This window comes from Stegostoma tigrinum, chromosome 25, assembly GCF_030684315.1.
Source record: "Stegostoma tigrinum isolate sSteTig4 chromosome 25, sSteTig4.hap1, whole genome shotgun sequence".
Classification (NCBI taxonomy): Eukaryota; Metazoa; Chordata; class Chondrichthyes; order Orectolobiformes; family Stegostomatidae; genus Stegostoma; species Stegostoma tigrinum.
This window is the reverse complement of record NC_081378.1, coordinates 37,306,668-37,317,333: the sequence shown is the minus strand read 5'-3', so window position 1 is coordinate 37,317,333 and position 10,666 is coordinate 37,306,668. Positions and strand designations below refer to the sequence as shown.

General features: G+C 38.4%; 1 protein-coding gene across 4 annotated transcripts in view; it reads right to left on the bottom strand.

Moving 5' to 3' along the window:
• Window positions 1-218: 218 nt before the first annotated feature.
• LOC125463382 (mucin-5AC-like) overlaps window positions 219-10,666 on the bottom strand; it is a 132,692-nt gene continuing 122,244 nt past the window's right edge. For all 4 annotated transcript variants that reach the window (XM_059654644.1, XM_059654646.1, XM_059654647.1 and 1 more), the window contains 5 exons: window positions 10,510-10,541; window positions 6,996-7,106; window positions 5,973-6,024; window positions 4,362-4,464; window positions 219-828 (listed from right to left, as the gene is read on the bottom strand). In XM_059654644.1, coding sequence (XP_059510627.1) covers window positions 477-828; window positions 4,362-4,464; window positions 5,973-6,024; window positions 6,996-7,106; window positions 10,510-10,541 — 650 coding nt within the window. In that variant the 3' untranslated portion in view covers window positions 219-476. The remainder of the gene's footprint in view (window positions 829-4,361; window positions 4,465-5,972; window positions 6,025-6,995; window positions 7,107-10,509; window positions 10,542-10,666) is intronic.

Genomic DNA, 10,666 nt, shown 5'->3' with positions numbered 1-10,666 from the left:
AGAAATGGTCGAAGCCTACAAACTCTCACTTAGAAACCCTACTCTGCCACAGAATTGACAATCCTTGGTGATCCTCATGCCAAATTCACCATTCGTCATCTCTCTCTAATGAGAATGCAGCCCTACGTGACTACATTATTTGAGCTGGATACCTGTAAATATTAGAAATTTAAAATATTTTATCTGTTAATAATTGAAAGGAAAAATTCAGTCCTCAGCAGATTTGTTTATTATTGTTTCCAATCACATAAGTCCCAAGTGTCCAATAAATACAGTAAAACAGTTATAAATATTCAACCACCTCCCACCACAAAACCATACCATTTATCAAAAAAAAGATTTTCAGGGTTTTTTTTTAAAGAAATAACAATGAAAATCAATTGAAAGAAATCAATTAGCAAAGAACTCCTGAGAATAAAATCAAAATCAGATTTGAAAAATTAGGCTGTCAAAATCGTGCCATTTATTCAATTGATCTACTTGGTTTTTGGCTTTTGGGACTTGGGCTTTGGCTTTTGGTGTTTGCTTTTCGGCTTTTCGTATTGGCTTTTCGGCTTTTGGTATTTGTTTTCTGGCTTTTGGGGCTTAGGTATCACTTTTTGGAACTTGTTTATCAGATTTTTGAACTTCTTTATCGGCTTTTGGGACTTGTTTATCAGATTTTGAAAGCTGTCTCCACAATCTTTGCATTTGCACGACTTGATACTGGTATACTCTACTCTCCTGGTCCTTCCATTTTTGCACTGTAGTGTCACTGATGCTTTTTCAGTCTTGTCTTCACGGCAACACTGGCAATAAGGGTCCATGCGATGCCTTTTGAAGTCATATCTAGAAAAATAATCACATAAGGTACATGATATATGTGTTGACATATATCAGTGCAATGTTTAGTCATTAAGCTGCCTTTGACAACATCTTCCAAAGCTGTAATCTACACAAATTTAAGAGGGAAAGGCCAGCAAATGTATTGGAACCCCAGCACTTGTAACTTCCACGGGAACTGCAGATGCTGGAGAATCCAAGATAACAAAGTGTGGGGCTGGATGAACACAGCAGGCCAAGCAGCATCTCAGGAGCACAAAAGCTGACGTTTCGGGCCTAGACCCTTCATCAGAAAAAGGGGAATGGGAGAGGGTTCTGAAATAAATAGGGAGAGAGGGGAAGGCGGATCGAAGATGGAGTTACCCTCCTCCCTCCAGACAAACCTAAGGGGATCTCTGTCCCACTGCAACTCTCTTGTAATCCACCTTCGATCTGCCTCCCCTTTGCTCCCTATTTATTTCAGAACCCTCTCCCCATCCCCCTTTTCTGATGAAGGGTCAAGGCCCGAAACGTCAGCTTTTGTGCTCCTGAGATGCTGCTTGGCCTGCTGTGTTCATCCAGCTTCACACTTTGTTATCTTGGATTCTCCAGCATCTGCAGTTCCCATTATCTTTGATCCAATGGTATGTGGTTACTGCTGTGGAATATTGTTATTCCTACACCTACTATTTCCTGTACTAATAAAATAGAAACTATTTCCAACTTTTCTTATCATCATTTCCCCAACTAAGTTGTGGTTGTCTTACAGCTGTCCTTTTGGCACTTGGCAGAATGCAGCATCCCACAACTGGCTGACCCAACTGGGAAGAAGGGTTGCAATTAAGATAGAGGGGAACCTGAAGGCAGTAATCCATATTATTTTTGCCGAACCCAGGCATACTCTCCTGAATCTTCTTTCCCCTTACAAATCATTTCAACACATCATTTCAAGCCTTCCCTGTTGCACGGCTAGCTTTTACTGTGCAAACAATTCATAGCCTCCATGCCAACTAGTAGACCCTAAAAATGTCATCAGATCCCACTTTTGTCACCAATGAAGCTCCCACCTGAGATTCAGGCAAACAACGTATAGCCCGAAGGATATTTCTGGAATAAATAGGAGTGGAACGATCACTATATAGCAGATGAACTAACTCCATATTAATTCTGTCACCTCTCCATTTCAAGCTAATTCTGGGAGTTCGTCTCCCAAATATGTAATCAACACAGGAAATGCTTAAGATAATCACAAGAGAAACAATCTCTTCCTGTGCTGTTCAAGTGCAGTTATTGAAACCGAAGAAGATACAAGTTTTACTGATTTTTCTTTTGTCATAGTACATTCTTGCCATATTTCCACATGAGGAGACTAACGACAAACCCTCACAAGATAATGAGTCACTTTGAGCGGTCAGGTGTTGGAATAGGTAGAAGCAGAAATGGAAATTGTTGTTTCTGACACAATTGGCTTTTTGACAGAAAACAATTCTGAGAGTTCGGAAAGGCACAAGTAAAACTGAAGGATTTACGCGATTAGTTAAACAGTGTTACTTTAACCATTTACCAATAAATACAGAAGCCAAGGTTGAACATTTTAACTTTGAGCGAAAAAGCCCCATGAGAGTTACAGGCCTGTCTCTGTGGGCTAACAGAAACACCCAGTGATCGTAAGAGACAGGCTTCATCAATGCAATAACTACTAACTTTATACCCCAAAGGAAAAGGGAGGTCAGTGGGAAGCTCTGGAAAATTGGGTGAAATGTCAGGAGGTCAGGAGGAATGGGATACAGGGGAACTTAGCTGCTTGGATACAGAATTGGCTGGCCAACAGAAGACAGCGAGTGGTAGTAGAAGGAAAATATTCTGCCTGGAAGTCAGTGGTGAGTGGTGTTCCACAGGGCTCTGTCCTTGGGCCTCTACTGTTTGTAATTTTTATTAATGACTTGGATGAGGGGATTGAAGGATGGGTCAGCAAGTTTGCAGACGACACAAAGGTCGGAGGTGTCGTTGACAGTGTAGAGGGCTGTTGTAGGCTGCAGCGGGACATTGACAGGATGCAGAGATGGGCTGAGAGGTGGCAGATGGAGTTCAACTTGGATAAATGCGAGGTGATGCATTTTGGAAGGTCGAATTTGAAAGCTGAGTACAGGATTAAGGATAGGATTCTTGGCAGTGTGGAGGAACAGAGGGATCTTGGTGTGCAGATACATAGATCCCTTAAAATGGCCACCCAAGTGGACAGGGTTGTTAAGAAAGCATATGGTGTTTTGGCTTTCATTAACAGGGGGATTGAGTTTAAGAGTCGTGAGATCTTGTTGCAGCTCTATAAAACTTTGGTTAGACCGCACTTGGAATACTGCGTCCAGTTCTGGGCGCCCTATTATAGGAAAGATGTGGATGCTTTGGAGATGGTTCAGAGGAGGTTTACCAGGATGCTGCCTGGACTGGAGGGCTTATCTTATGAAGAGAGGTTGACTGAGCTTGGTCTCTTTTCATTGGAGAAAAGGACGAGGAGAGGGGACCTAATTGAGGTATACAAGATAATGAGAGGCATAGATAGAGTTGATAGCCAGAGACTATTTCCCAGGGCAGAAATGGCTAGCACGAGGGGTCATAGTTTTAAGCTGGTTGGTGGAAAGTATAGAGGGGATGTCAGAGGCAGGTTCTTTACGCAGAGAGTTGTGAGAGCATGGAATGCGTTGCCAGCAGCAGTTGTGGAAGCAGGGTCATTGGGGTCATTTAAGAGACTGCTGGACATGTATATGGTCACAGAAATTTGAGGGTGCATACATGAGGATCAATGGTCGGCATAACATTGTGGGCTGAAGGGCCTGTTCTGTGCTGTACTGTTCTATGTTCTATGTTCTATGTTCTATGTACACCCCATGCCGGATGCCAGACAAATGGGATGTCTGTAAATAAAGAGTGGTTTGGAGCTCATTTCTAGAATGGGTCGGAGGCTTGGGGGCTCTTTGGATTTTCAAAGTGGAGGGTAACTCAGGGAAGCTGAGCACTTTCATTATGGAAATCAGACAAGCACTCAGCCTATCCTACACGCAAAAGGGAATTTCAATGTCACCTGGAGTTGCCACATTGGTCTCTAGACTTACTTGCGAGTAGTGGCGCAGGTATAAAGGGGCCAGGGAACTGACTTTTAATATATGCATCAAATGTACACATTGCTTTAAAATGAGGAGTGGAGTGGCTATTATCTATTCCACTTCAACCATCTTCATGCCACATTTCTGTTGCATGATGGAGATAAATTTCCCTTCAAAGCATTCACTCATTATATAGTAATTTAAATGACAATGAGAACAGCGAAACAAATTATTTTTAGCCATAGTCAGATGTAATTATAGATAGATACAGAAAAGTGGATGATCATAGAGGGAATAGAGACTATAAATGTTGATGTTAGCTTCTCACTGAAGTGAAAGGGGTTTGATTTCACCATCCCAGTTGGATATGAACCCAGAATTCAGGAATAAAATACATCTTTCAAACGCCTTGCAGTAAATACAGCCCAATGTGCGTCAACATATCAAAACCCAGCTTACCGTGTAACTGATGAACAACGCCCAAGACATTGTGTTGCTTCAAATGTTGCTTCACAATATCCCGTTTTGATTGTTTCATTAAATTTATTAACTTTGCAATGTTCTAAGGTAGGGAAAATAAATTATTGTGAGTGTTGGAATTAAAGAAGATTATTTAATCTACCTCAGAATCAGACACTTCTAAACTACAGTTAGTATAGGTCCATGGTACTTAACTGCTCCTCATAAGATAGTCCGTTCATACTAAATTTCAGCCGAATGAACTTTCTTTAGACTGTCTTGAATGCAAATATATCTTTCCTTAGAGAAGAGGCACAGTGTTTCACCTCCTGTAGTCTGACCAGTGCCTTGTATAGCTTTTGTTATTGTTATCTTGGTTCCCTTTGAAATAAAGGTCAGTATTTCATTTGCTTTCCCAATTAGCTGCTGAAGTTGTATGTCAGAATTTTGAGGTTTATGCATGAGGGCTACCAAGTCCTTCTGTTCTGTAGATTTCTGCGGTCTTTCTCCATTTAAATAATATACAGATTCTATATTCTTCCTGCCAAAGTGCATAGTCTTACATTTTCCAACATTATATTCCATCTGCCAAGCTTTTGCCCACTTGTTTCACCCGTCTGTATTCCCGTGAACTCCTTGTATCATTCTCAGCACAAATCTTCCCACCTATTTTTGTGTCCTCTGCAAACGTAGCTATAGTGCATTCACTTGCCTCAAAGTCATTGATATATATTGTAAATAGTTGTGGTTCCAACATTGATCACTACAGCACACCACTAGTTACAGGCTGTCATCCTGAAATTGTTCAATTTTTCCTAACTCCAGCTCATTTGTTTGTTGAAAAACCCAACATGGAAGAGTGAAGCAGACTCAAATGGGCTGAATGGCCTACTTCTGCTTCTGCATCGTTAGGGCGAAATAGTCTAACGGACCCAAAAGTAACAGGAACACTTTTACGATTGCAAGTTCTTAATGTGACGTTTTAAAAAAAAGGCACGTTGAGCTTCTTTAATTAGTTTCTGAGATGCTTCCATTGTGGAAAACAGAAACTGGCACTTGTGCAAAACACATGGCATAGTTGCTGACTCCTCTAATGTCCTGTGACTGATTGAAAGTCACCTGCAGATGCAACTCACAACCTATTTAAATACTTAATGCAGACTCACAATATGAAAGGCTGCCTATGTGATAAAATGCAGACAGAATAGGAGTGCTAATAGCCCCGTAAATAACATTTCAGCAGTGAAAGAGAGTTGCAAATCTTCAACGTGATGCTTGAACACGTATTTGGAATGGATATTAATTTGCATAAGATTGAAACAAACTGCTGCTGTTCTTTTTGAAAAACATACTCAAAACACAGCAGAAAAATATTCATATATTTTCCTGAGCAGATGCTATTAACTTCTGCAGTGATTTCTGCCAAAGTTACGGTGGCTGATCAGAAAGAAATTTCTGGCAGTGATTTCTACAAACAGAAGTTTGACTCATGTTCAAATCGTGCCACAGTTTTCAGCTATTCTGTTTATACATTCCAATTTTAAAACTTTCTTTCAATAAATATTGTGACAAAGTACAATTAAAATTTATGTAAGCACGTTAAATGGGTACCTTGCGCCGATCTGCATTCAAAACAACAATGATTCAGGTAAACTCTGTCAGACTAAAAATATTGGAGAAAATATTGAATTGTTAGTATAGGATATTACTTCTAAAATATAAACAGCCTATAGTGAAAACATTTTTTTTAAAATATTGTCATGTTTATTCTTTTAACCGTGCCATTTGCATTGTTATCTATTTTTCTTATATTGGGATAAATTAAATGTAAAAACATGTCTTAATGCAACAACTTTTTGATAAACAGAGTATATTTTACCTTAGATCTGATATAGTTCCTGAAAATAATGTCAAGTCAATTCTTGATTCAAGTCCCACAAATTTTTAATGAACATTTTTTGCAAGTTTTTAGTAGATTCACAATAAACTTATATGACTTGTAATGACAATTTCCTCAATGTAATAAAGAATAAGGAACTTCATTGAAGGACTCAAAATAACATCGAATTACCACCTTTAAAATCAAAATCCTAAACTTAATTAAGTTCCACCATATGATTGTAAGTTAATTTGTCTATCTAGGTTAAACTGGTCTAAGCCAACAGCACAGGACAAGCTTAGAACAAATCACCAGATGATTTTTCATAGTGTCTGTTTTTATTTCCCATTGACATAGGAAATACGAAGAATATTTTAATTTCGAAACGAAATAAAACAGACAGACAGTCAGACTCAGAAATAAGTCACAGTTGCCAATTTGCTTCCTGCCTGTCTGGTGATGCTGGCACAAAACCATTTAAAATATGTTTCATGCCTGCAGCTGCTTGATGGGATTCTGAGAGTGTTAACTGACAGCTGAAGTCACTAACTGGCAAGTTTGTTGAATAAAATAATTAAATTCAAGACATAATATGTTGAAGCTGTTTATAAACACCAGGGCCACGGGTATATTTGGAAGTGTTTCATTCAATTAAATGAACATAGCAATGGAATATTAATGATCAGAGTAATAGAAAAGTACATAAAGTGGATGAAAACACATGATGTTAATAATATACAGTGATCACTACGTACCTCAGGGCAGCTTTCATCCTGATTGCAGGATATATTTCTGATTACGACTCCAAACTCAGTACATTCATAGGAGATACATGGATTATTGGCATCCTCCCATGTATCACCCTCCTGAGAGTGAAAGCACACAAAATAATGATCTTGATATTTCATTTCTGGGCCCAACTGATACTTTGTCCAATGATTTAAGCTCTTACTCTATTAAAAGTGCAGGAAGTTTTTTTTTAAACCATCAACCTGCAACAATGATGATGCAGCACTTTGCCCATACTTATGCAACAGCATAAATTTATTATGTGACTGGCATAACGTAGAAATAATATGGTGTTGATATTATCCCCCATCTCTTGCCTGGGCAGGATAGAGTTGGGGCAATTTTGAACTACATTCATCAGGCTCACCCATGGCACAACTTCCTAAAGTTGGCAATCAGGTAAATACCTAACGCTGGTCTTTCCTATTGCCTTTTCTTTTGAATGATTGAGCACAGTGTGCGGCATGCAGCCAGACACTCTACCAGCATTGCTTTCTGAGCTAGGCCTTATGGCTGTTGGCTGTGAAGCTGTTAGATTCAAATATCCATTGAAGTACCTGTAAAGGAAGTTTCGAAGTTACCCAAAGAGCCTTGATTGTCCTGCCTCCTACACTTTCTTCAAATCCTCTGCTTGGAGGAAGGGTATGATCCCAATGCCCAGGACCAGAATTCTGGGGTATCATAGGAAGCGAGTGCCCATTAGTCATTTTAGGTTGTCACAATGATTTAAAATTTGGTCTGTTAGTAATGGAATCTCCAGCAGCGGGTGGCAACAGTGAACAAGAGCAGCTGGAGCAGTTAAACAGACCCTCTCAGGGAAAAATGGTGTCTTTGAGGGAAGCAGTCTCGGGGAAGAAGTAGCAGACAGACGAGTGATTCTTCAACTTAATATAAACTACAGGTTTCACTCTATGTAAATACTTCCTTGTTTAAACTTAATTTTTCTTCATGTTTGTGAAGACCTGATGCAAGTGGGATAAAGAATCCCTGCATCATGATCTTTGGGGCTTCTGTGTTTCAAATATGATGTTACATTTCAATTTTTGAATTCCATAATCCAATGTAATTTCTGAAACTTTCACAAACTGGAATTGTTTTAAAAAGGTAATCAAAAGCACTGACTTAAAATGGTCACACACCCCACCTGACCACAAATGGACATCTGCATTATGGATTAGAAAACAAACAGCTAAACTGAATTTAATATTTTGTCCCTAGACAAGTTTTCAACTCTCCTGCAGGAGTTTTGTAAAACCCTCATATTTTATTAATTTTTACACCTGGCTGAAAATGCTTGGAGAGGAAAATAACACCTGCAATTATCAAGTTTGGAGACAATGAACATAGGAATGGGCTTACAAAAAGATGTTTGGATGTTAAGAAGCTGCTTTTGTCAAAGAGAGAGGAGATAGATTTTTGACAGTAGAATTGTAACCAGCAAGAAAAGACTTTCCGTTGCTCTCAAGAGGAGAAAGTATCCGGTGACAGTATGCTTCGAAAAGAAACATCTGAACACTAAGAACCAAAAGGATAGCAGAAATAATTGCTACTACTGATGATCCAAGACATCAACTAAACAATTATGGTCTCCAGTAAAAACCTTACCCCACTAGGATACTCTAAGTGCTGAATGGTATGTCCTTTCATTTTCCTTTCATACTGGACTATCCTATTTCAACTTTATACTTGTGCATGTACACTTGACATCATGTCTTTCATAATTTTTTGGAATTAGCAGGAAATAAAATTGTTAATTTTTTCGCTCAAGGAGACCTTGTGACTGGCCTTACTGATAAAATAGAAATTGCTTAACTACATTTTAATTTGGAAGAGGTATTGCCTCATGCTAAAAAGAATATAAATCTTTGCTGTAACCAACCAGGAAGTCAATTCAAACCCTCTCACCTGTTCATAACAGAATAAAATTGTTGAGAACCCCGGACCAGATTAACTAAATAAAACACAATATAATTTTCATGACCATTTAAGGGAATGCACTGTACTTTTTGTTCCATTGGCCTCGAACGTCAGAAATTGAACAAATATTGGAAGATTATTTTACCTGTAGCTTATTTTACCCTTAATGATCCTGGTTCATTGGAACTTTATTTGCTTAATAGGGATGGAAATCAGATTACAGATATTAATAAATAACTTGGGGTCATTTTATGCTCAAATGTTTTCCTCTTTGTGTTTAACAGTATTAAGTGCATCTTTTAATTAAACTGCTTAAATAATATTCAGAAAATTTTAGCTGTACTAATCATAGATCAATGTTATTAACATGGTCAAAACTGGAGGGCATATTTTTTAAGATGAGGGGAGAAAGATTTAGAAGAGACTTTAGGGGTAACTACTTCACAGACTGTGGTTTGTATGTGGAAGAAACTGCCAGAGGAAGTGGTAGGTGGAGGTACCGTTACAATATTTAAGAGACATTTGGACAGATACATGAATAGGAAAGGTTTAAAGGCTATGGGCCAAACGTAGGCAAGTGGCACTAGTTTAATTTGGGATACCTGGTCAGCATGGACGAGTTAGACCAAAGGTCTGTTTCCATGCTGTATGGCTCTATAACTCTATGGAAAGCTTAATAAAGTTAATAAAAATTGAGGTACTTGAGGTACATTTAATATATTCTGTCACATTGTGTATTAGTATTGCCTCACACTAAGTTACTTAGGAAAATATCTGGGTGAGCACTTTTCTAGTCGTACTCCCTTCTTGCAGAAAAGAAAATGCTTGACTAGATCAAATGTTTGCTTCATTTTGCTAAGGAAGAACCTATTGCTGTAAGAGCTACGTCTACCTGGCTATTAAACTGATACTGGGGCCATCATTTACAGGAATTATCACTGTGGATGCATAAGCCAGTTCTGTTCAAACAATAATTGTCACAGCTTCAAAACTACTGGAATGCTCCTGTTCACAGGGAACTGTGGCATGGCGTGAATATATTTTAACTGATCACATGGTTTCATGAAGTTGCACACTTGGCAAGTGACCTAACAGAGAAAAACCCTATGCTTAATGGCATCAGAGCAATAAAATTGATCATTTTTAAAGAGAAGTCACAGGAATTTTCTTCAACCAAAAGTAGAACTTACAACATACGGCTTACACTTTCTCTTCCCTTTCCTCCTCCTATTTTGGACATGTCCATTCTTTATCGTGAAGAGTTAAAATTGCAAGATAGTGATATTAAAATGATCACAATCCTTGCCTTAATCATTTATTTAACTGACGGTTTTGATCCACTCACAATATCGAGACTCCATGTGTTCCCATGTTGCCTATTTTACACGGCATGATTTCAACTTTAAGAGTTCTCAATTTACTTGCATCTGCAGCTGTAATACCAGATATTCTTCATAGATTTACTTTTTTTTAAGCTTCTTAATCTTAAAAGGCAGTTAATAAGTATTGATTTGGTCTACAAATTTCTTAATAAAACCATTATGGGAGATTAGGAACACTCACCTCTCTTGGTTGTCCAAACTGGTCACGGCAAACTAGAAAAACCAGAAGTATTTGTTTATTAATATGCCTGTTTTCATTATAATATGCACACAATAGCTTTGATTTATTTGTAAACTAGTGATTTTCCTATGGACTTGCTCAATTCCTCAGAAATAAA